General features: G+C 42.4%; 1 protein-coding gene across 1 annotated transcript in view; it reads right to left on the bottom strand.

The window, feature by feature from the left end:
• Window positions 1–3,233: 3,233 nt before the first annotated feature.
• The window catches only part of XRCC4 (X-ray repair cross complementing 4), a 141,219-nt gene continuing 118,698 nt past the window's right edge, over window positions 3,234–25,754 (bottom strand). The window contains exon 8 of the mRNA XM_077790097.1: window positions 3,234–3,965. Within this exon, the coding sequence (XP_077646223.1) occupies window positions 3,860–3,965 (106 nt within the window). The 3' untranslated portion in view covers window positions 3,234–3,859. The remainder of the gene's footprint in view (window positions 3,966–25,754) is intronic.

Here is a 25,754-nt window from a genome sequence, read left to right on the forward strand (position 1 = left end):
TTCATTTTCCTAACAGTAGCAGATTAATCCTCAGGACATGTATGAATTAAATTAATTCTGGAGCGTAACTTCAACAGCAGTGAAATTATTTAATGGTCAGCAAAGGACAAAAATTCAGATATTGACCAATATTATAAAGAAAAAAAAAAAAAGATGAGATGGAGGATGACAGATCACCAAAAGGAAATTTAGAATAAAGATTTTGTGAGCAGGCAGACTCTGTGAAGGGAATTAGAATAAAATCAGAGCAGGGAAGTGGTACTAGCCCTTGCTGAGAGGAATGATGGTTGATCCTCTCTCAGTAGGGTGACCAGATCCGGGACATTTTTCTCAATTAGGATTGCTCAGAAAAAGTTCAGGTGTATCACCTTCAGTTTCTAAACACCCTGAACATGCTTTTATCGCCTTGTTTTCCTTCCAGTTTGACTCCACCATTCCCATAATTTATTTTTCCCAGAAAAACCAGGAAAAAAACCCCAGAAGCTTTGCCTTAAACATTTATCAGCACCTGGATCCCCACATGTAAAGACTTTTTTTCCTTCCTCAAGCACCCCCAGGCTGATGGATCAAACTGCAGGAGCTGTCAGAGGCAGCTGTACTACACTAAATATTTCCAGAAAATCACATTTATCCACACAGTGATTTCTACATCACAGGCACAAAGAGGGGGAGAATCTGATGCACTCACAGACACAAACACAAGTGTCTGCTTTGGGGAACAATAGTGAGAAGGGAGTTAAAATAGTGATACAGATTGTCACAACATTATCTCAAAATCAAACTAACGTCATCATGCCAAAAGCAACACTTTATGCAGCACTTCCTCAAGAACTGATGGGGTTTTTGGGTTTTGTTTTTTTTTTGGTCCAGAACTTTCTTTTTCTTCTCTTGAAAATAAATATTTTTGAGCTGTGCTTTTCAAAATTTAGACCAAATCAGACCTCAAATAGCAAAGTGTTTTGCATGACAACCACATTCTGTTCAAGCAGTTACTTTAAAGGTACAGAACTCTATATGAGTCCAAATCTTTACTGAAAAAATGGTTTTTCCTTCTGCAAAACAACTGCATGCTTTATCTTCCCCCAAAAATGCAGCTTAGACTGGTGGGGGAAAAAAATTACCTGGGAAATCAATTGTAGATCAATATCAAGGAGAACTGTTAATAAAGAATCTTTGGAATTTGATCTGTCATTCCTAACTTTGGTTAAGTTCCTGCCTTTAAAAACCCATTTCAGGGCATTTTTCTCTATTTTGTCTCCTGTCATTTTGGGTAGGGGAGAAGTAATTGAGTGATGGGACATTTCACTGACACACCTGGAAAAGGTGGTCCTATAAACACCGAGTTAGAGAACCCACAAAACACAAAACAAAACGAGTCTAAGGTGGGCAGATCTGCTAAAGAGGAGTTTTAATTGAATTGAGTGAGGAGAAAATCCAGAAGTGCTCATGCAGAGACCTTGACTTTTATCAGAGACAACCAAGCAACACCAAGTATTAATTCAGTGAGTTTTAAAAAATGATTTTTTGAGGCATTGCCACAGGGTCACCTTCCCAAAGAGCATGAGTCAATTTTAAATACATTTCACCTGTCTGGGTGAATTGGGCCACATCTCCACGGACTGGGATGGGATTGAGTTTAAAGACAAAACAGAGATCCCCACTTCTCTCACAGACAAACACACTTCCTGAAGAATTTTCACTGATTTCCTGATTTTTGCAATACCACCTCTGCTCTCACACAATGAAAGACCCACACAGATCTGGATTGGAGACTGGTGGGTTTTTTCCAAAGTCGACTGGAAAATGGAAGCCTATTAAAAAACCCAAAAAACAACCAACCAACCAACCAACCAACCAACCAACCAACCAATCAAACGAACAAACAAACAAAGGAACAAACAAACAAACAAACAAACAAACAACAAAAAACAAACAACAAAAAAAAAAACCAAAGAAAAACAGCAACAAAAAAACCAAACAAAAACAAAAACAAAACCAAAAAACCAAACCAAAACAAATCAAAACAAAAAACACATAAAACCCACCAACAAACAAAAACATAAAAACAAAACCCAAAACAAACAAACAAACAACAAAAAAATCCATGCACCCAAAAAAAAACAACAAACAAAAAAACCCCCAACACAACAAAAATCCAAAAAACAAAAGCAAAAAAAACCCAACCAACCAAGCAAAGAAACCCCAAAAACAAATAAAACAAACCAATAATGAAAACCCCCAAAAAACCCCAAAAAAGCAAAGCAAAACAAACCAAACCAAACAAAAAAAAAAAAAAAAAAAAAAAAAAGAGAAAAGAACAAACACTCTGATGGACTTTATTACATGTGCCAACGTTGTGTAACATTTCCTATTTGCAACAACAACATTTTACTATTAGAAACCCAGCAGTTTCCTGAAAGTGGGGAGTTCTGTGGGATGTTCAGCTCCTCTTAGCTCCATTTTCTGCTGCAGGCAGAATCAAGCCAAGCTCTGGCACTCCGGGTTAAGTCATGGAACATTTTCACTTTAAAACTGAAACCATATACAAGCTTTTGCTGAAAGCATTGTCAGATCAGCACGGGAAGATTTTAAATCAGGCTGTGCCTATGAATGGGTGCATGAATGGTTCTTTTGTGGCCCTGCCACTTCCCAGGCACAAAGCCTTTTTAGCAAGCAAAATATTTTGGCCATTCTTATTTTTTGCTGTGTGATTTATAACACTGTCCCAGAGCCCTTTGTGAACTCGAAATGCTGTGACTGTGTTTTTTCAGAGAGGAATGCTTAAATATAATATTCCCAGATCCCTGTGTTCCTGTATGAAGGCTGCAAATACTGACAGGGATGCCTTTAATTGAGCATAGGGTGGAATTCTGGCAGAATCAGAGCAACTTCAAAAATATCAAGTATTTTACCAAAGAGCTTTCCAACCCATAGAGCACAGAAGATTTCAAGGACTGACTTCAGTGGGATTTTTTCTGCAGAAAGAGCTGACTTCTGTGTTAATCAAGAATGGATTTCAGGCTCCTGAAAGCAGAAACCTGAGGTCCACGTTTAGGTCTTCATTTTGACCACTGAAAGGTAAATGCATGTTAACTTTGTCTTTTTGGTGAAGCCTGAAATCTAAATGAATGCATCAGTTTGGGGCAAGACAAGCTCAGGCATTAACACTTTTTGGTAACTACTACCTTTGCTCATAATGTCTAACAAATGAAGACAAATTTTATTTATTTTTTCAAATGCATTTTATTTTTATTTTATTTTTTTTTTTTTTAGAAATTGCCCTAAGGAAAAAGCTGGAGTATCAAAAAAATCACAATTTTAAAGGCTGCGGGTTTCTGCAGAAAGTTAAAATAGAGTCAATATCAACTTCAGTGGCACTTTACTCCCAAAAACTAGAACACCTTGCAATGCAGAGTGCCACAGAGAACACTTTAAGAAAAGGACATTTCTTTGTGTGCTCTGACTGAGAACAGACCATTCCAAAGTCACACCTGCACCTCAAACAAATCTGATTTATCCATTCCCAGCCTGGGCCGTGCTGGGTTGGGATCACATCACGCCTGGTGTCTGGGAAATGGCTGATCCCGAGCACAGCCAGAGGTGTGAGGATGCAAAAACAAATCCACAGTGCCCTCCCTTCCCCCGTACAGGTGATAAAAGGTCTGCACAGGGGCTGAACTCAACTTTTGGATACCCACAAATGAGGTGCAGGAGGCCACGGCTCTGCAAGAAGCGCGGTGCAGGAGGGTTTAGAGCCTCAGAGCGAAGAATTTGGGTTTTCTCTGTAAAAAAACACCTTTTAGTGTGTAAATTATCCCTGCTGGAAGCACCAGTGCCCCGTTCCCCAGCCCACAGGTGGCTACATGTCCTCGAAGAGGTCCTCTGGCTCACAGGAGTTTTCCAGGGTTTCCAGATCCCAATCCGGGCAGCGCTGCCCCGACGTCGCCTGCGAGGACAGGCCAGGCCTGCAAACAAAAACCAGAGGGGTGTGAGACAAATCTGGAATCAGATATAAGTAATTCCAACACGTTTTGAGGTTTTTTCTTCCTAAGAGGAAAGTGGTTTCTGTGAGAACCTCGCTGGGGTGGCAGTGGCAAAGCAAGCAGAGGAAATTCAGTTTATTAATGTCAGCGCTTCAGCTGCTCTGCTAAAAGTTTTTTAAACACCCTAAAATTGAGCATTTCACCCACAATTTCCACTTGGAGAGCTGGGAAGAGCAGCACAGATGCAGGAATCATGCTAAGAGACCATGTTATTTATTTCTGCTCTCTCTCCTGGACATGATTCCAGTAAAGGCAGCTGTGCCCTGGTGCCTTGGGAAGGTGATGTATCCTGTGTTTCCAAAAACAAAACAAAACAAAAGTGAAAAAATTGGCGTTTGCAACAGCTTCTGATCCCTGTAGGAATTACACTTATATAGGCTGAATCCACAAAAAAACAACAACAACAACAACAACAACAACAAAAACACCCAAAAACCCAACCAACCAACCAACCAACCCCCCCCCAAAAAACCCCCAAAACAAACAAACAAAAAACTAAAAAAAAAAACCAAAAAAAAAAAAAAAAAAAACCAGAATCCTGCATAGAAACCTTTTTTCCTGTGAGTTTAGAGGGGATTTATCAATGACAGGGTGTGAGTTCCCAGGGCCAAGGCATTCCAGGGACCAGCATCAGTCACTGCCTTGAGAATAAGATGTGCTCTCCTAACCTTGGCTCAGGAGCTGGCTGCAGGGAATGGGAGTGGGAAGCAGGGATGAGAGCTGGTGTGCTGCACTGCAGGATTTGGGGCTGGCTGGAGCTTCACAAGGGTTGAGGGCTTGTGCCCAGGTTTGTTACACCGCTGCAGTGCTGACAAAAAGGTGGGAAATTCATGTATTACCCATGATGGGAAGAGCTGGAGAGAAGTGGGGGAGAGCTCCACCTTCCAGCGCTGCTCTGTGAGATGGGGCACAGAATGAAATCTTAATTTTCAGACTCATTCAGGCATCTGCCTTCCACTGCTCCGTGTGGTAAAGTCAGTACTGAAAATTCAGGAATTTTCAGAACCAGATTTTCTCCGTAACTCCTAGCCAGGAATCTCCAGGGAGCAGAAGTCTCTACAACACTTGGCAATTCCAAAGGGAATGAGCTCAGATGCCAGGCACTGTGTGATTCCCACTTCAGGCTGCTCTGGCCCTTGGAGGCTCAGAGCTCTGAGCATTCCGTGTTTCCTGCAGCTGGGAAATGAGTTCCACCTTGTCCCCGTTGGGCTCCAGGGCAATCAGCAGAATCCCAGTAATCCCAGAATCTGAGTCTTGGATGCTGCCACTTCCTGAGAGCTCTCCAGAATTCAGAAGGATTTCCTCACCACGCTCTCTGCCACTCCAGCTCTGCAAACCCCTCTAAATTAAATGTATTGCTATATTCAGATTATGGTAATTACTTTCTCTGAAAGTCTAATGAGCTTTCTCTGAGAACTCTTCCAAAATGCTCTTCTCCAGGCCGGAATTTTTGCCAAGCATCTTTTATATTCCTTTTGGCACGCAGTGACACCTAAGCAGATACTCGCCTCACCAAAAATCACTGGGATTAGCTGTGAAACAGACCTGCAGGAATTGGACTCTTCACCAAAGACCTCAGAACATCCCATGATGTTCTGGTAGCTAGAAATCAATTTATTTAAAAATAAAACACAGGTGCCAAGCGCCAGCAGAGGTTATCAGGTTCAATCACTGGAAGTGTGCTGTCCTTTTACCCCTGTGGGTCCATCTCCACTGAGAACAACATATGTGAACCACACAGCGTGGAGCCACCCCCTGATCATTTAAATTAATTCTTAAAGGTCTCATTAGCAAATAAATTAAGATGTGGAGGCCTTTGTGCCACCACGGGATATTTCAGGTATGGTTTGTTGGGTTTTTTTTTTTTTGAGCATGTGGAGCTATAGTATTCAGGCATGAAGGAATTAAAAGACCTCTGAGACTCCACGTTTGTTGACTGTGAGGGTTCAGTTGTTTCCAGAGTTCTCTGATTTGGACAAGGAAGCCTGACAGGGTTTAAGCAACATCAACAACCATTCCATCCTCAATGGCTAAAATAACAGTTTTCAACAGCATCCATGAGATCACATCTTTAAGCCAAGCCACTGTTGAGTTTTCACATTGCACAGTGAGAACTATTAAGCTTCTGTGTCCTTGTAACAACATGGTCCTCATTTAATCTCCAAAAGCTGCAGCACTGTGCCTCTGAACAAACCCAACCCCACTTGCAGAGTGGAGGCATTGAGCTCCTCACACAAAGCTCGTCAGCAACTCAATTTTGGTTTTAGGACTTGGTGATTCCCACTGGCATGGCAGCTGCTCCCTGAATTGCCAGCAGCCTGCTTTGTGCTGTGAAATTATTCTGGATTTCTCAGACAGGCTGTATTACCATATCCTGATACATAACTGAGTTAATTCCTCTGAACTGCAGCGAGCTGCTGCTTCTCCTGCCAAGCAGCCTGTGAGTGAGGCATTCTTCCTGAAAGTTTATTCTTCTGTTGGATCTCTTTTTGAAGTCTTGCCTTTTGGTAAACTTAAACTCCATTAACACATCTGGAGAACTGCTGACTATAAGAGATCATTTCATATTTCCTGACATTTAGTTCATAAATTAAGACAGAAGACCAGACCCACAGCTGGTGTGAATCACTGGAGCACTAATAATGTCACTGCAGCTCTGCTGACTTACACCAGCTGAGATTCTGGCCCCAGATCCGGAAGAAAGTGGTTACATGACTTGGTATTTCTTTCCAGAGCTGAGCAGGAGTCCTGAGGAGCAGAAGACACGCGAGGATCTCCTTACCCAACAGCTCAGAGCCACCCAGGGCCATGGCTCTGCAGAAGCTGCACCAAAAAATCTTTATTTTCTGGAAAGAGGAAGCGTCCTTGCACTTTGCTTTGCCTCCAGAGCCAGCTGTGGTTATGACTCTGCCCAAGCTTTTGTCCTTGAGCAACTCTCGTGGGATTTGGAAAGAGAAAAACCCTCGCAAAGCAACGAGGATGGAAAGGTTTCCCAAGAAACTTGAGTAATCCAGGACTGTGCCCCTGAACCATTGCGTTATTTACCTCATTTTTTATTAATTAAAATAACTGCGTCCAACCATGAGCTGGAATTTTACCAAGAGCTGGGATCTCAGCTCTCACCATCTGAATTTCTCAGTGTGTTCATCCTTCCCCAGCTTGGTTTAATGGTTCCCTGCTTCATTGGAAAATAATCTTAATGAAGGCTTAATACCATGAGTAGATAATAAAAGATAAAATCTGATACACACTTTCTTCAGTATCATAAAAATAGGTGTCAGCAGCAGCTCGCAGACAGAGAATTATTACAAAATTAACACTGGAACTTCACATTTTTAAGGCCCCTCAAACCCCAACTAAAACTCATGTCTGCAGCTAAAATCTTGGCCTTGAATAACCAATGCCCCGTGGTGCTCTCAGTGCTCCTGGGAGAAATCCTGCCTGCCCACGGTTACTGGGAAAAAAGAGGAAAGTTAACCATAAAAAGAAAAAGCAATGGTGTCATGGAGGAGGGGGGAAAGCCTCTCACATGAAGTGGTGCATTGAGAACATTCTCTTTAAAATGGAATATTAAAAATGTGGGTAGGCTAAATGGGAGTTAGATGTGATTAAAAATATGATGGTGTTCCCCCTTAGAAACATGCAAGAGTCACTATAACATAAGGTAAAATATAGAGGCATTTTTCTTTTTAATTCAATGTAGAATGGAAAAAGAAAATAAAATGTTTTACATTTTGGCAGTAGTAAGAGTATTCAGCTTCCAGATATAGTTTTTGCTGGCATTTATTCCTAGAAATTATAAGAAAGCAGACCCATATACTTCTAAATAATCCTGCAAAATGTAAATCCCACCAAGTCTTGGAGAACTTGCTGGATACATTCAACTTCATGACTTGAAATTAGAGCTGAAGGACTTTTCCCTGAGTCAGGAAACTGAGATTTTTTTGTGCCGATCTGAATAGAGCAGTGGTGTCAGAGATCATCAGAGCCCAGTCCATGCCTGGCAAATTAATAGAAAATAGAGAAAAATACTGAGGAAGCAGCTGAATAGAACAATTCCTGAGATATCCATGCCTGGCATTCCCCTGAGCTCATTGTGTCGAGCAAGTCCAGTCTCCTTTGAGGTCACCAGACAGACAATGACAACAACAACAACAGCAATAATAACCATCATCACCACAATCTTGTTCGATTTCACAGCTAATGAAGAATATTTTCAATTCAGCAGCCACAAAGTTGATGTTCAGCCAGGGAATCAAATGTTCCTTCGTGAGCTTCCACCTCTGGCTGGAGGCCAACCTGCACCTGCACTGTGGGGCAAGCCTGGAATTCCCTCACTGGAGCACAACTTAAAGCCAGACTTTAAAACCCAGGACAATTTTAAATTTTGTCTTCAGCTCCTGCGAGGGATGCTCTTCCTCCTCTGGGACTAGAAACCATCCAATTGGGAAGATTTTGCTGCTTGTACAAGTTGTGTGGGGTTATTTTTTTAGTTCATGTATCCTGGGAATCCTCCAGAGGGAGGAAAGTGAACCTGGAATCCCTCAAATATCCTGCAAATTGACAAGCTGATTGCAGCAAGAGCAAACAAATCTTTTATATTGACAAGATGATCATATTTATCTCTTAATGACATAACTTTTAATATCTGATATAATTTCCGATAACTGGTCTAGATTGGTTTTCAACATTTATATTCACCCGCTGCATTTATGTAGTCCTACAAAACAGAAACTTTTTTAGGGACTTCTATCCTTTGAGTTGCAAATTCCCAATTAACTTCAGCTGGCATTGGTGCAGGCCCTTATGTCAAGAGAACATTTTGGTTTAGCAACATAAATAGAGCCTTGGATCTTTCCATATGATCAAACACGCTTACAGATGCTCACTAACAAAGACCTACTTAAAAATGTAATAATAGATGTCACTTACAAGGAAAAAGCCCAAACCATGTTTGTTTTAGACAAGTGGCACACATTTCTGTGGCTCATTTCCACTTAAACTCCTTCCTGCTTAAATAAACTACACCACACGCACTTCGAGGAGCACCACTGCCTTCACTGGGGGAAAAACACAAACCTCTTAATCACAGCTACAAAAGTACAGAGTAAAGGAAAAGAACTCGGTTTGTTTAGGAATTTTGACAAGGCCTTTCATAAATCCAGTGCATTGCAAATCTATTGGCAAGTGCTGGGAGATGTTTCTCAGGGACATTAAGCTCTATTTATCACATATATGTTTATGTAACACCAAAACTGGCTAAAAACTGTGCCGTAATCCTGCTCCAGGCTGTCAGACCCTGCAGGGTCTCCACAACCCTCTCCCACCCCTCAGGGTGACCACAGAGACCTCAGAGGGCAAATAAAAAATCCCTGGTTGGATTTCTTGTGCGTGTCCTGAAGGGGTCGAGGTGGAGGGTGGAGGGATGGGGATTTCCACCCCAAAATCTGGTGATTGCACATGGCAGCCACAGCCGAAAGCCATGCTAAAACAAAGAACAAAGGAGTATTCGATTGGAGAAAAACAGGAGTTTAAAGTTAAATCTGAGCTTGCAGAGCCTCCTGAACCACAGACTTGGCCCCCAGCTCTCTGGGGCCCACCCTTTGCACTGCCTGCTGAAGAATGAAACTGCCCCCTCCACAAATTAACAGTATTTAGAGGATTCTGAAAGGAAAAAAGATTGACTAATGTCAGCATCTGTATGATGAAAACTTCCCTCTCAGCACCAGACTGGGGTACTCTGATTTAGGAGTGTTGTGGTTTCATATGGGTGGAATTTGGGGAAGTAATATGAAAGGGTTTTATATAATTAATAGTTTGTTGAATTATTAAGAAATTGGGTATGTTTTTGTGAAATATATATGTTAAGGATGAGAAAAAAAAAAGTGGGTTTTTTTTGGTTGTTTTGTTTTGTTTTGTTTTGTTTTTCCTGGGGTGTTTGTTGGTTCTTTTATTGATTATTGGGTAAAGGAGGGAGGTTGTTGGGTTGGTCCTGCTTTGGGAGATTTTTTTTTTAATTTCAAAATTAAAAAAAAACCCTAAATTACCAAACAAAAACCACTACAAGCAGAATCCATGGAGTCTTTCAAAAACTCCTACAACTGAATTAAGCACATTCTTCCTCCCTGCTGAACAATTTGGGCAGCTACACTTGGGTATCATCAGGAGCCCATTTCTGCCCAGATTATCTATTATCCACAGATCTGCTCAGCAGGTTTTGGCTCATTCTCTTTAATCAGCTTATTGCAGAAAACCACTTTAGATCAGTAGAGGATGTGGATGCATCACTCATGTAGGTGTTTCCTAATGACAAGATGCACAGAGTTGCAGTGAGTTCTTAATAAATCTGGGAGCAGGATTCAATTTACAAGCCAAGGTAGAGCAGATGAAGCACAGCAAGGTTTTTTTTCCTCCCTCTCATAAGTCTCTATTGAATATAAAATTGTTTTTAGAGCTCAGAACTCTGCTTTCCTTTCTGCTGCCTCTTAACTCCCATTCAACCTCTCCCTATGTTCCTCCTGACCACTCCCAGCCACAGATCTGAATTCATTCATACTTTTCTGAAATGAGATCAAAGCTTTGATAATTAGGATCAAACAATTGCCTACAGTGACACCTGTGAGAGCTGAAACCTGTTCAAACACACAGGAAGGGAAAAAAAAAAAAATAAGAGGACACAGCATATTCAGACCAAACAAACAAGTTCATTGCTTGTTGGGTAAATGCTGCAAAAAGAGTCTGGAGAATGAGATTTTTAAGAAATGCTGCACCATCTCCAAATAAACAACAAAACCCCAGCTAAACAAAAGAATGGGGTTGACCCTGTGCAGTTTTTTTTGTGGAAATTACTATAAAATGGAGGGTTTTCTTCTTCATGAGCCGGTCTGCTTTTTACTCCTGTAAATGATGAAAATCACAGAGACCAGTGACGCTCCAGCTGGGACACCAATCACCCCCCGAGGTGGAGAGCCCAGCAGGGCCACCAGGCTCTGCAGCAGCGAGCCACCCGTGTCCTTTGGGAAAGGAACCCAGACAACCCACGGAGCTGCGAGACACAGACTCAAAAAGTGACATTTGAAACAGATTTTTCTGATTTCCACCTCCCCAGGGACCGAGGCACAGCTTCAGGGAGCTCATGCACCTCATGTTCCCTCTGCCAGATGCTCCCTCTCAGGCTCCAGGTTTTCAGAGACACCAAAATCAGGACATTGAGAGCGGGTCTGGGATAAAACTCAGGCGTTTGAGGATGAACTACGAGGCTCCTGAGGAGCACCAACCCACAGGGGAAGGTGTGACACTGGTGTCCCACAGCCACTGTGTCCTTCCAGCCTGCCCAGCCACCTGCAGGTGCCATTTCACACGTGGTGTCAGATTAGAAAAAACACTCACTGGTTTTGGGTCACATTGGGGTGGAATCAGCACCTTCCTGCGAGGAGGAAAGAGGCTGTGTCAGGCTAAAAAAAAGGAAATTAAGGGATGACCCATCAGCTGTCCACAATGTGAGAACAGATGTCTTTGGGTCAACTCAACTCTGCCCAGAGCCCCTTGCCCAGGTGCTCTCCCAGCCCTTGGAGCAGCTTGCCCAGGTTGTTTTTGGTGTGTTCAGCAGCTTCCAGGGAATTTCTCTTTCATGGCCCTGTGTCCTCTCAAAGCCATGGAAACTTCCCAGAGTCTTGAAGACACCCCACACATAATGCACAGAAAAAGAAAAACTACAGCAGAAAGCACAGAATACAAAGAAAACATGACAAAATTGATTAGATACCAGTGTACAGTAATTTTCTTTACAGAGCTGCCCCAGCTCCAGCCCAAGCCAGGTTTTTACCTTCAGCTCTGACATAGCACAAACCTAAAGTATGTCCAGAAAATTTTCTTGTGCTGCTCTGGTTCAAAGCAGCATCCAAAACCACAAACTTTATACAGTTTTAATCCACAGAGAGCCTTGAAAACAGTCCCAGTGCTGCACCACCACTGAAAAATTCAGATAGTTTGCCTTTCTGTTGGGTTTCAGCAGAGTGCTGTAAAGGAATTTTTCATCTTACATTAAAAGCATTAAGAGAAAAGGCAACACCGTGCAACTGGGACTTTATTAGGGAAGGCAGGCGTCAATCAGAGGAGAATAATCATGATTCACATATGAAACAGGTGCTGCTGCCTGGGTAAAACAACCCAGAAACAGCACTGGAAATGGAGCTGCAGCTGGATCTTGAGGAACTGGGAACAGGTCCACTCAGTGGGAACCCTGTGGTTTCTATCCATCCTGTGGTACTGGGAAAAAGGGGAAGAATAATGAATATTTTTAAATGCACCTCCTCGCCTGATGTCTCAATTTCTGTCTTTCCAGAGGAAAATAAATTGTAATCAATAGTTCATGGCCCAAAAGTACAGGGAAGAGACTGTCTGCTGTTAATTGAGCTTGTGACAGCTTCAGCACTCTGAATCCTGATTCTGTCTGAAATGGATATCTTTGCAAAGGATAGAGAGGAGAGGAAGGTGAAAGAGCAAGGCACAGAAATTCCCACCTGAAAGAGCAGATCAAAAACTAAACTAAAATAAAAATCTGGGATAAAATCTCAGGTTCAGAATAGGCAGTTAAAATAGTGCAGAATGATGCAAAAATATTTAAAACAACAATCTAGTTGTTCAAAAAGCATTTTTGTAATTTATTTTAAAGTATTATTATAAATAAAAATGATTGCTTGAAAACTTCCCCAGTAAATCTGGCAGACCAAAGACATTCCTGGTATCATTGGAGGGGGAAAAATCCAGAATTTATTTTGAAGCATAAGCTTTCAGCTTGAGCTTAACTTAACTTCCTGTTAAATAAACAACAACTCTTTTAAAATTATTTACTAGCCAGGTTTCCAACCCATTCTACATTTTCATCCTCGCTGTTGCTAATTGTAATAAAATATTCAGGCAAGAGTAACAGAAGCTCATTCTAAACCTGGTGGGAACCAGCAGGAGCCATTGCAGCCAGGGTTTGGTGCTGTCAAAATGTCCAGTTTCAAGCCTAATTCTTTGGAGCTTCCACTTTCCCTGTCCTCGGATGAAAAGAATAAACTGTTTTCTGATGAGAATTCAAGGAAACAGAACATTTTAACTGCAGAACCCCACAGCACTCCATAACCCACCAATTAAATTATAAATGTGACAACTAAGTTTGACATTACTGGTAAAAAAATACAACAAGGGCCTCGAGGCCCTTTGGGAGAGAGGCTGAGGGAAATTTCAGTGGTGGTGATTCTGATTACCTACAGAAAAAGAAGCTGCTCAAACCTAAACTACTCCTGCCCTTGATGATCAGGTGCATTTAACTGAGTCTTATAACAGCAAGAGCTCAACAGGCAGGAGAAAGAGCTTGAAGTCAAGATAAAAAGGAAAAAAAAAAAACCTTTATTTCATTGCTAAAGCTGTATAAAACCAGAGCAGTAGGCAATGCTCATGGTCCCAGGCAGAATTTATGGAGTAAGGTGCTTGTCTTCCTCTAAGCACCCTAGACCTGATCCCAGCATTACAAAAATCAGCAGGTTCAGAAGGTTTTGGAAGTGGACTGGAGGCTTATCGAAACCACACGGTTCTCCCCAAGGCTTTAAGCAGCAGAAAATCGTGAAAGGAAATCCTTCTTGTAAGATTTCTCTATTGCTGCTGTCAAAAACGAGAGGGGATAAAACCAGCCGTCCCCCTTTTGCACAAACATCCAGGACAATCCTTTTGAAGTTTGGATCAAAAAAAAAAAAAAAAAAAAAAAAAAAAAAAAAAAGAAACAGAAAAAGGAATGAAGCCTCGGGGGCAGGGGAAGGGAAGTTGCTGCTTTATCACATCGAGTCATTCATCTTGAGCACTTCTGTGTGTCTATTGCGTGTCAGCAATCGCAAATTGGGCAACGGGAGGGAGATGAAAACAGACATTCCTAGAAAACCTCTCCAGCAGATGATGCTTAATTCAAAGGAGTGGGTTTTTTCCTTCCAACAGTTGCCTGAAAAGACAAAAACTCCAGTGAAACTGTCTCTGGTGACCAGTCCAGATCGATACGAGGCGAGCAGCTAGAATTAAATCAATAAAGGGAATGATGAACCTGAAGACATTTCTCCTCAAAGCTGAAAGCCCAGATGATTCAAATTCCCCCACAGACGCTGTCCTGCCTCACCAGGGCTGACTGTTCTCCACACAGCTCAAAGCTGATGTGGAGAAATGCCTTAATGATGATTAAATACCTGCAGAATGATCAAAAATTGAAGTTTTACAAAGCTGGGTGAGGGAGAGGAAGGCATGGGACTCCTGAGGACCACGCAGAGCAACTCAAATTTGGATAAAAATCCTATTTCTGGAGAGGCTGCTGCCAGCAGGGTGGGGTGGGGTGTGCAGGTGTCACAGCACAGCTCACGAAGTTGTTCCTTACCTTGGTCACACTGCCCAGGTGTGCCTGGGCTGCCTGTCCCAAAAAGTTCCAAAAACACCCATTCTCCCACCTGCATTTCACTTATTGCTGCCACCCTCACTTGGTGGCAAACCCCAATTTCTGCACTGAGAGGAGCAGCAGCACAGCACCTCCCTGGCAGGACCCAGTGTGGGTTCAAACTGGGAGAAGCTGGAGCCCGGCCAGAAGCAGCACAGGCAGATTTTGGTGGCAGGAATGGGGTTTTTAAGAGGTTAGGTACACCAAACTCCAGGAGAACCTCCAGGGGGTGATGCATTTCTGCCCTTTCCAAAGGTGAGATGCCTTAATGGAGAAGTGAGCTCCAGAGTCAGTGAGGGCTTGTCTGAGTTGATGTGTTCACAAGTGCTTGTTTGTGCAATAGGAAATGAAGAGAATCTTCTGTGGGGAAAAAAAAACAAAAAAAAACAACAACAAAAAAAAAAAAAAAAAAAGAGCAAAAAACAACAACAACCAAACAAACAAACAAACAAAAAACCAACCAAAAAAAAAATCAACCAAAAAAAACCCCCAAAAATGACAAAAGAAAAAAAGAAGAAAAAAAAAACCTAGGAAAAAAAAAAAATCAATGTGGGAATATGAATGGGTTGATCCTGCCTGGATGCCCATTAAAGCTGCCCTGCCACCCCAGTCCTCAGCTAAGGATGGCAAGGACATCACTGGTGGGCTCTGCTCCTTCTTCTTCAGGGGTTGGACTCCTCACGTTCCATGCCTGCCCCAGTGTGGATCCTGTTCCCGTGGGGTCAGTCCTTCAGGAATCGCCCTTGGTGGAGCTCACAACATTCCCACCAGACCTGCTGCAGCCTGGGCTCCCCACGGGCTCACATTCTCCTCCAGGGACCCCCTGCCCCACAGAGGGGTCCTGCAGTGGGGTCTGTGCTCCCAGCCCCTCCCCTGCCTCTTACACCTTCCCCTCCCCAGCTGCAGCTGCACAGGGTCCTCCCCCACCAAAATCTGCCATCCCAGAGGTGCCACCACCAAGAAAAACCACACAGAGTCCTGGCAAGGCTGCTGTTGATGCAAAAAGCACAAGTCAGTAAAGCACGCCGTGTTAATGGTTATTTAGCATGGCCAGATTGCAACCCTGCCACCCAAGGGAAAATAAAGCAGCCTCAAACAAGAGATTTGACAACGGGTATTTTATTTTTTCCCCAGCACATCTTGAATTCAGTTTGCTAAGTGGCTGCCTGGCCACTCCTGCAGCCTCTGGGCTCAGGCAGGCATCACATCCTGGGGTATCCCACCTCCACAAGAAATCCAAGGAAGTAACTGTGGCCCACAGACCCCTTGAACTTGTCCCTTAAATGACAGATATTCCAGGGAGTTCTGGAGCAGGAAAGGTGCTCCAGAGCCTGGCAATCTGACTGTATCTGAAACTGCGGGCTGTTGAGGACGAGGAGGAGAAGGAGATGTTCTTGCCAACCCTCCTTGGAACAATCTATGTCTGTGAAGCTCTGTACATAACTATATACATAAAATTATGTACAGGCAGCAGGGGATTGCCTGGCTGTGCTTTTCAGCCAAATCAAAGCCACACAATAAATATACATCCTTAATTCTGAGAAACATTGGGAAACTGGGGCTTTGGGCACATAAACCAATGACCTAATTACACTCATCCACATACAGCATTTTTCCTACTCCCAACAGATAAAATGCTTAGCAACCCCTGCTGCCCTTCCTGAAATTTGTTGTGCAATGTTCCTGTCACCAGTGCTGCTCTGCTCTCTCTTAGATGTGACTGTTTCAGAGACTAAACCACACACGTTGCCAGAGAGTCTCGGGTCTCCCTCAAACTTAAATCACAGAGTTTTGGGAAGACACAACAAAAAAAACCCAAAAAAAACCAAAACAAAAAAAAACCAAACAAACAAACAAAAAAAAAAACAACAACGACAAAAAAAAACGGCTTGCAAAACAGAATGGTGTGTTCAGCATAAGCCTTGCATCCAATATGAATGAATATTCATGTGTTCATACATTGCAACACACTCCACCTGAAATGCAGATTATACTCCCCTTTGCACCTGAGTTTTTAAAAGGTGGCCTCCCCACCACGGGAAAACATTCCCTTTTGAAACACACCAGATATACAGCTGGGTTTTTGGGATTTGTCTAATATTTGATAGAAAGACAGGAATTCTGTTTGTGTGTTTGCCAGGAAATAGACAGGTATTAAGCACCATTTTAAATTTGTTTTTGAAGAGCTTTTGTCAGTGAGGGCAACAGAAGAGTTCTGGGACAGGGCAGTGTTTATTTCCAACTTTTCCAGTTTCTGTCTCACAGCTGAACTCCTGTTTCTGGGTGAATACATTAAAAACAGTCTAGGGGTAAATATTAAACCAATAACAGCAAGGTGAAGAAAAGATCTCAAACAATCTTTTTCCTAAAGAAAGTTGTTTCTGTACACTGATCACCTTTAGGCCTGAATTTCTGTGCTGATAGAAATTCACTAAAAGAATCCCTTAAAACCAAATGATCAAACATGCCTTTCTCTCTATACTTGGCTGTCAAAGGGGTATTTAATGAATATTAATTCAGGCAAGTCCTCTGGTCTGGACAGCCATGGCTTCAAGTTTAATGGAAATTTCCAACAGGTCTGCAGTTACCTCAACAAAAGACATGGAAAAACAACTTCACATATGTTTATCATAGCAATTCATCCTTACATGCTACTTTTCAATTCAAGCAGTTAATTTTAGAACAGAGAGGAGTGTATCTTGCTTTCTGTCAAGATAAACACTTGTGACATACAGCGCACAGAAAATAATCCAAGATGACAGAATTGATTTTGGAAAACGACACTCACTAACACAGCTAATGATGAGTAATTCCAGGTTGGGATTTACCAGATTTGATCTGAACCATAGGCTATTTCTTTGTCTACAGCTCTTTGGAATAATACTTTAATGATACTATGGCAGATTTCCTACACAAAAAAACCCCAAAAACCAAAAAATAAACCCCAAAACCCACAAAAAACCCAAAACAGAAACAGAACCAAAAAACCCAAAAAAGTCAAAAAACCACCAAACAAGATTTATTCTAAAGATGTAACTATTTCCTCAGAGCAGCCAACAGAGTCTCATTGCACTGATGGCATGGTAATGAATGCCTATTTTTAATTGAGGAGATTATCACTGAAATGAAGACAAATTGCCCTCGTAGCTTGGTTGGATTAGTTAATTTTCCATAAAGGCATCGTGATGGTTTTATTTCCTGATTTGCTTTTTTGCCCGATGCATGTCACGGATTAATTCCAGCCCCTCCAGTCCTGCCTTCCCCCACTGTCCTCCCCTTTGATGCTGCTTTTCCACATCACAGCCCTGCTCTGTCTGTGCACAAACAGCTGAGCCAGGATTACAAACTCCAGCCTCTGCCAAGAGTGTGAGAGCCCAGCATGAAGAAGCAGTTCAGGGATCCAAGTTCCTGTTGCCTAATCAGTCCTTTCACCCTGGCCAGAAGGCAGTCGTGCCTCTGCTGTGGTTTTGCAAAAAAAAAACCCCAAAAACCCACCCAAAAACCAAAAAAACCCACCATGAATTATATGGCAGCACAATGAACTATCAATTACTGACCCAATCTGCAATGCTGGGAATCAAATCCCAAAGAATCTAAGTGATCAAAGGGGAGTCGTAGGTTGCAAATTTTATTGCTGTATTTTTACTGGAATGCAGTTTATTCCTCCTAAAATCTTCCGCATTAACACAATATGTAGTCTGAAGCTGTTTAAACAAGACCTCATTCCACAATTCCACATTTCAGGGAAATTAGCCAAGTAATAAGACAAAGCATTTTCTTCAGGGCATTAGAAAAGAAATTAGGAAAAGTTTTGAAAATTTAACTCCTGTCCCCAAAGCCTTCTACTCTGGAAATCAACCATAGAACATATATTTTCCCTGATAATGAGAAGTATTTGCAGTGGATTTTACAATTAAGTGAATGAAAGCTGCTGCAGGATCTGTTAGGGATTGTCAAACCACTGCAAAGAATTCACTGTTACGTCAAACCCACCATTAAATTTCTTGTGCATTTAGCCACAGGCATCGGAGAAGAAACAACATTTTACACTGAAAGAACCCCCCTCATTCACAAGATAATGACTTAATTTAAACTTCACGAGTGAAACGTGAGGGCAATAAATCAGCCAAGGGGATGCATGTGGCACAAAGCACACGAGGCTTGGTTTTCATTGCTGTTTTCCACTCCACATCCCGTCGGTGCATTGCTAAAGGCACTGGAAGCAGAAAAGGCACAAACTCGTGCCTCTGTTGGCAGGAGTGATGCTGGAATGGATGAATTTATGGAATTTTGCTGCTGCCACCAGACACAGCTTTCATAGAAGGCGCTTCAGAAAGGAAAGAATCTTTGGGTGCTTTCCAGTAAAGCCAAGTCTCGGGAGGAATTTAGGCAGGACCAAACCATGGCTGTAAAGCAGCTTCCCCTGGTAATTCTGACAAGGCTCTGCCCTCCAGCATCTCACCAAGCAATGCTCCTGCCCTGTTGCTGGGGGGAGGGATGGAAAAATACCTGTTCTGAGGAAACCAAAACAGAATATGAATCAGCAGCAAAACAGTTGGGCCTTTTCCTTTTAATTCTTTGGGTTTTTAACTGGTGTTTTGTTTTGTTTTGTTGTTTTGTGTTTTCTTTTTTTCCCCCTATTCTTTTATGTCATGGAAATACAAAATCTTTTCCTCCTTTTCTTCTCCTTTAGTACTTTATTATTCTTGTGTGTTTTCAGTGGGGTCCCTCACACTAATAGGTCTCAAACTTCTGAGCCTTTTATTACAGCCCTCTCTTCAAGTCAAGACTTTTCCCCAGTAGTTTTTCAAAACAGGATCTTGTGCATTGAAGAAAAAGATTGAAAAAAAAAATTACTTTGGACAGAATCTCATTCTGCTAGTCCTGACTTGACTATCGTAATCCTACTGAAAGAAACACTCCTGGTGGCAGGAACCTGTGGGTTCAAAGAAGTGAAAGCAGTGGGTGTAATACCATAAAGGGCTGCAAATCCCAGGATATTTGGGGTTGGGAGGGGTGTCTGGAGATGATCTGGTCCATCCCCTGCCCAGGCCCAGCTCCCGTGGGCTGTGCCTGGCACGGAGATGCTGCAGAGCCCAAATCCTCTTATACAACACACAGGAGCTGGAAATCTGACCCCACAGCAGGTCACAGCCCCAGATGTGGCTAAAAATCTGAAAAATTAATTAAAAGAATGCTCAAATTCAAAGAAATAAGCAGCCTCCTTTGCAAAATGTGCTCGGCTGGGCTCTCCTACAGAGTTGCTGTGGATGAAATTGGGAAAGCCCTGTAGCACATACCCTCCCTGCACTGGGAACCCCTGCTCCTCAACCCAAAAACCAGCTCTTCCATCAGAGCAGGTCACTCCAGCTGAAACTGCTCCTTACTGTGGCTGGGGACATCACTCACCAAAATGAAAATTCCCTTGAACTGGCTGCCATGGTACCCTTAGTGAAACCCCAACTTCCAGCATGTCCAGCTCATCTCAGAACATTAAAGCCTGGTTGCAAGAGGAAAAATGAGGTGATGCCAATGGAAAACGTGCCTTTTATCCATTAAAATAACTCCTGAGAAAACAAGGTGTTTGACAAGGAGTCAGGATGCCCTGACAACTAAGAGCAATTTGCTAGAATTCAGCGCTTGCACATCTATCTGCACGCAGATCTAGGGCTGCACTGGCATTCTTGCATGCACAAAATAATTTATTTCTCTACTTAGACTGGTTTACCAGAGTACAGAATTAGATGAGGAGTCCTTATTTACCCTACCAAGGGCTGTGAAGAGAAACAAGCTCTGTGGAGTTTTCAAACTGATCTATTTCCCCCAGAACTCTACCTCATTATTAGTATTTCTTCAGCACACTGTTAAATCCAGCCAGAGATTCGGCTTCATTTTTTCCTCTGGAAACACTCTTTTGCAAGCCAATAAATATAACTGACAATTTCTTAATGTATTGTCCAAAAGCTCTTTCTCATTTCAAGTCATCTTCCCTAATCCCATTTCTCATATTACATTCTCTGCTCCGCACTGATACTCTTCAAGCCTTATCAAATGTTTCCTTTGTTGTCCTGTAGCCAGTCTGTATGTATTTAACCTAAACCCATCCCTCATAAATCCGGGCTCCAAATTCCTTCCCTGTGCACTGAGTTCTTCCTTCCATCCCTCCAGCTGTCAATACCTCCCTGCTAACGAGACCTCAGCATCCCCAGCGACAGCAGACCTCTGCTTATTGGACTAAAATTGAATTGGTCTTTACTGCTGTCAAATCAGTATTCCAAATTCATGTCTAATTTGCTGTCAGTTACTAATTTTTAAGTCCCTTTTGGCGTTGCTGCTTTCCAAGGTTCCCCTCACCCGCAGGAATCCGTGGGTCAGATTATTTTTCCCTTGATAGGCCGGTGCTAATTAATGTTTCTAAAATGCTTTCAAAGTGGAAAGCTCTGTATAAATATTAAGTATCCTTATCTGTGATGGGGAAACGTGCCCCATTACTGTTGTCATATAAACTTCACATCAACACACTCTGTGCACAGCCCTTGGTCATGGGCACTTGATTTCCGACAAAGCCCTGCTGCCTGGATAGAATAATGGGAAATATTTATGTGTGGGCTGTGTACACATAAATCGCAGAGCTGGGCCCTGCAATGTGAGTGCTGCACACACAAAACACGGCCCGAGCCACTCTGCTGTTTATGCATTGAATGTAAACAGAACCTCAGAACGGTTTGCAGCTTTGCCTGTGTATTTTACACCGATTTTGGCTGTATAAACACTGTCTCACTGAGTTATTGGCTGCCCAGCAAGGCCTGGTGCAGAGGATTGTTCAATACTGAATGAAATGAAGTTTGGTGAGTCCAGGCAGCTTGGCTATTAATCATTCAGAAAAACAAAACTAACAGAAAGGCCTTGTGTTTCCACTGCCTAGAATTTCCTACATTTGACTCTAACGGGTGTCATTTCCAATGCTCCGTTCCACAAAGGAGTGGAGCACATTTCTGCACATTTTAACACCTCGAGTCCAGGGCAGATACCAGTGTGCATCCTCCACTGCCAGTGAAACGTAAACTTTGAGGAATTTAGAGATTTTATAGGAGCTAAGATTTTAGATAGAGATAAGCCTTACTAGAGTTAATTAAAATAAATGAATAGGCCTTGATGAAGTTAAGAGTTAGTAGTTAACTAATAACTGATTGCTGTCAGCACAATGTTTAGTTAGCTGGGTTTATAATGAAGAATACACAAACTGACAAATAGCTTTTAGGAGCATAAGACAATTGTGGCCTCCTCTGTTCTGAAACCAACTGAAGACAAAAAATGGGAGTTCTACCAAGAGTTCATTTGTCATGTTTGCATTGGAAAGGTAGAAAGGTCAGAACGAGGAAGACTTCATTGACTTCCTCATTTTGGGACCCCTCCCCATGTAAGGGACACCGACCCATTCCAAGGAACAAACTTTATGCTGAATGGTTTCTGGAGTGATTAGCATACAAAGCGAGGAATGGGATGTACCAAAATTATGGATATGCATTTGTATTTTGTGTATTCAATACTTGTATGGATAACAGGGCTCTGTAATCACCTGGAAGCCGCAGTGTGGATTTGGGAGCTGTCCCGCACACAATAAACACACACTGTCTAACTTTAAACTGTCAGAGAGTTTCTGTCCATCACAGTTGGATATTTGTACTAGATCAATATCCATGTTTTTTAATAAATCACCAGCACGGTGCCCTCAGGGACTCACAGCTCATGGCTGGTGGGTTTGTGACACAGAGCACAAGCCCGAGGGGATGATGAGCTCAGGGCACACAAAGGAAGTAAACCAACCCAGATAATTTGTTAAAGCAGGCATTAAATAGGTTGGCAGGGTTTATTCTTCCAAAAGGCTGCATTCTTGGATCTGGTCCAATAAAACACTTATAACAGAACTCTGAGGAGTTATGCAGAGATTTGAAAGTTAAATCTGTATTTACACATTTGTTTTTCATTGTGATCAGTACAATCGGCACCTACCAGGATTCACCAACCACTTAACCCAGGATGTTTTTAGATGTACCAGTTTTTGACTCAGGAAACTCTGTGATAAATTTTCTGCAAGCATTGCCCCAGAGCAATGGGGATGGCAGATCTTCACTTCCACCTATACTGTTTTCCAACAAGCCCATTTACCATGAGGCACTTTACCATATTCCCTTTTTATCTGAACTAGAGTTCCTCTACAAATGTCAGGCCAAGGCAGAAATTAATCCCCTAAAGACCATAAGAAAGCCATCCCATGCAACCACACGATGCTTTTGCATGGCAGTTGCATTTTCTGAGCTCTCCGTGGTGGTGCAAGGTGTGTTTCCACTCTCCCCTTCCGCAGGTGGAGGAGGGCACACCTGTGCCAGGTTTCCCCAACCAAAAAGCCAGCAGGCTGTTTACTTTGGAGCACAGCACACAGCCAAAGCACCCGGCATGCTACCACAAGACCAGGGGGGAAAAAAAAAAAAGAAAAAAGTTGTGTTTGCCTCCCTTATAAAACAGAGAACAGAGCCTTTAACCTCGTATAAAATGTCTAGACTCTGGATAAACAGTCACCAGTGCTGGTGCTGCTGCTGGTTACTGAGTTACCACGGGGACAGAGGTGCAGATTAATGCCAGCCATGCTCAGGGATGAGGAATGGGTTCAGAGATGATCTCTGGGACAATCTTTGCCCTGGGATAATCCGCATGGCTGCCCTGAGGATGCAGCCACAGTCCCCACTCCTCATTCCCAGCCTGCAGGTGATCCTCAGCACAGATTCCTTCTCCTCTCACTGCTGAGAGGCAGCTGGAGCACTGGGAGGATTTGCAATACCTCTGTCACTATTGCTATTTTACCTGTGGCTTTTAACACAGTCTCCTCAGCATCAGGACGTGAAGGCAATAATTCACAGCACACCACCAGGAATTCAGGACAGAATTCCTGATTTCCTTCACAGAAACGAAGGAAGCTTAGGTGAACCCCCAAAATGTAAAGGAAAAGGCACATTTTACTAGATGCAGGCAGCCTATTTCAGGAGTTCAGTGTACTTTGCTGTAGTTCCACTCTATTGCCTTGATTGCACAAATTTGATTTGCTTCATTTTCTACCCACTGACAGAATGCTTGTAGTTGACTATTACCCTCCACTTCAGGTTTGCTTCAGGTTTTGTTTCCTGGCACTGTGTAGATAAACTAATACAGTGCTGCTTTGGAAAAAAAAGTTTCCCGTATTTACATGATTGCCCCAACAAAAAAGCAGTTTTTATTCATACTACTATTCCTAGTAAAAGACAACCAGAAAGACAATGAGGTTGCTGTGCAAGGGATTTTTGTCCAAGACACGTTGGAGGTGACTCCAAACAGGCTGGAAAGCTCACAGCCATTTCAGAAAGGTGAAAATGCCACATAAAACACACATACATATCAGCAGTGATTACCTTCCCAGGTGTTTCAGTACTGGGGGAAATATTTATTGAAAAAAAAACAAAAAAAAACCAGCCTTAACTTGAAAGAACATCACCTGTTGCTGTTTCCACAAGCAGCAGGTTTGAAAGACCTAGAAACTGGGACAGCCTTAAAGGAATTTTCCAGAATTTCATCCAGGAATGCCTCTTCTCTGGCTGAAAACCATCCAGGCTCCTTGCTGAGCAACCTTTAATCAAATTGTCTGCAGCAGAAAGAAATATTAAAAAGAAAACTAAGAAAAAAAAAATCAGGTCCATTTCCATCAGGGACCTAAGCAGTAGCCTGAATTGAGTTTTAAAGACATAAAAAACCTCGACAAATGCACTATTTCAACCTCATATTCCAAGTTACAGAGGCACAAACAGATAAATGTGTCAGTAAAATCAGCTTGCTTTTACTGTACAGTAAGCTCTTGTGAATAACCAACTTCTCCCCAACACATTTTTTAAAAGAATAATTTGTTCCTAGTCAGAAAGCCTGTGTGCCAAGTTTCAGCACAGAATAAAATCTTTACAGTGGAGTTATAAATTTTTTTTTGAAAAGTGGGTTCTGTGCACTCACATACACTTAACCATTACAAGGGTAGCAGGTGTCACTATAACAAATGATGTAAAGTTTAATTTAGACATCAGAGAACACACTGAAATACTTTGGAAATTGCCACAGGTCACTTAACATTTTTATATGAAAAAAAAAAACTGAAAAACCCTAACTCCTCTCCCTAACATTTAATTTTTTTCCCCCTACACGGCAAAGCAAAGAAAACACAGACATGGATTCTTTGTAATTAGCAGGACTGTGGTTTTACAGCCAAACGTGGGCCAAGAAGTGAAAAGTTAACAAATCATTAGACAACATACATTGCTCTGTATGAGAACCGTGGCAATCTGCAGAATAGCTCAGGATACACGAGCATGAGGTCAACTGTTTTGAGTAGATAATTGTTAAGTATAAGCATCCTTGCCTCACAGACAAGGCATGCAACAACACACAAAAGACTCCTGGCACTTCCAAAACAATTGTATTTGCCCACCACGTTACCTAAACAAATACGGGAAGCGTGGTCACTAATCACAGACATGATTTAAATATTAAGGAAAGGAAAAAAAAAACCAAAACAACTCTATTTTCTTTCCTCCCCTCTCTCCATTTGTCTGCGAATCACCAGTTTCCATAGCAATCACACTGTTTACAACACAATAGCCTCTTCCTCTCCTTGCCCAGGCTCCCTGATCTCACAAACCACTTTGTCACCTACTTAACTTTAAAGCTGGGGGACCCCTACAGCAGTGCTGGGGACCAGTGTGGGTGTTCTCCTCAATTCAGGGATGAAAAGGGAACAGAACACAGAAGGAAAAGTGAAAAATGCAACATCTGTTTGCTTGGGGATGGCCTGGCTTTCCCAGACTGTGCTTTTATTTCAATAAAAGGTTTGATTTTCAGCCTTACCTGCAGGTTTCCACACAGGAATCCTGCTCCTCCTGGGCCAGACTCTGCTCAGGGCTGCACTCAGCTCCTGCAAATATTGGTGATCAGCGTTTTACTCTGCATTTCAGCACCACCAAGGGCAGGCTGGACAGGGCTGGGAGCAACCTGGGGCAGTGGAAAGGTGGCAGGTGGAGTGGGATGAGCTTTAAGGTCCTTTCCAACCCAAACCAGTGAGGAATTCCATGAATAATTTACCACCATGGTGCTCTTGCTGCTGCTGGTGTCCACAATAACAAAAAGCCTTAAAATCAACAATTTTAACCCACGAGGCCAAACTTAGCATGCAAAAAAAT

Source organism: Lonchura striata, chromosome Z (genome assembly GCF_046129695.1).
Source record: "Lonchura striata isolate bLonStr1 chromosome Z, bLonStr1.mat, whole genome shotgun sequence".
Lineage (NCBI taxonomy): Eukaryota > Metazoa > Chordata > Aves > Passeriformes > Estrildidae > Lonchura > Lonchura striata.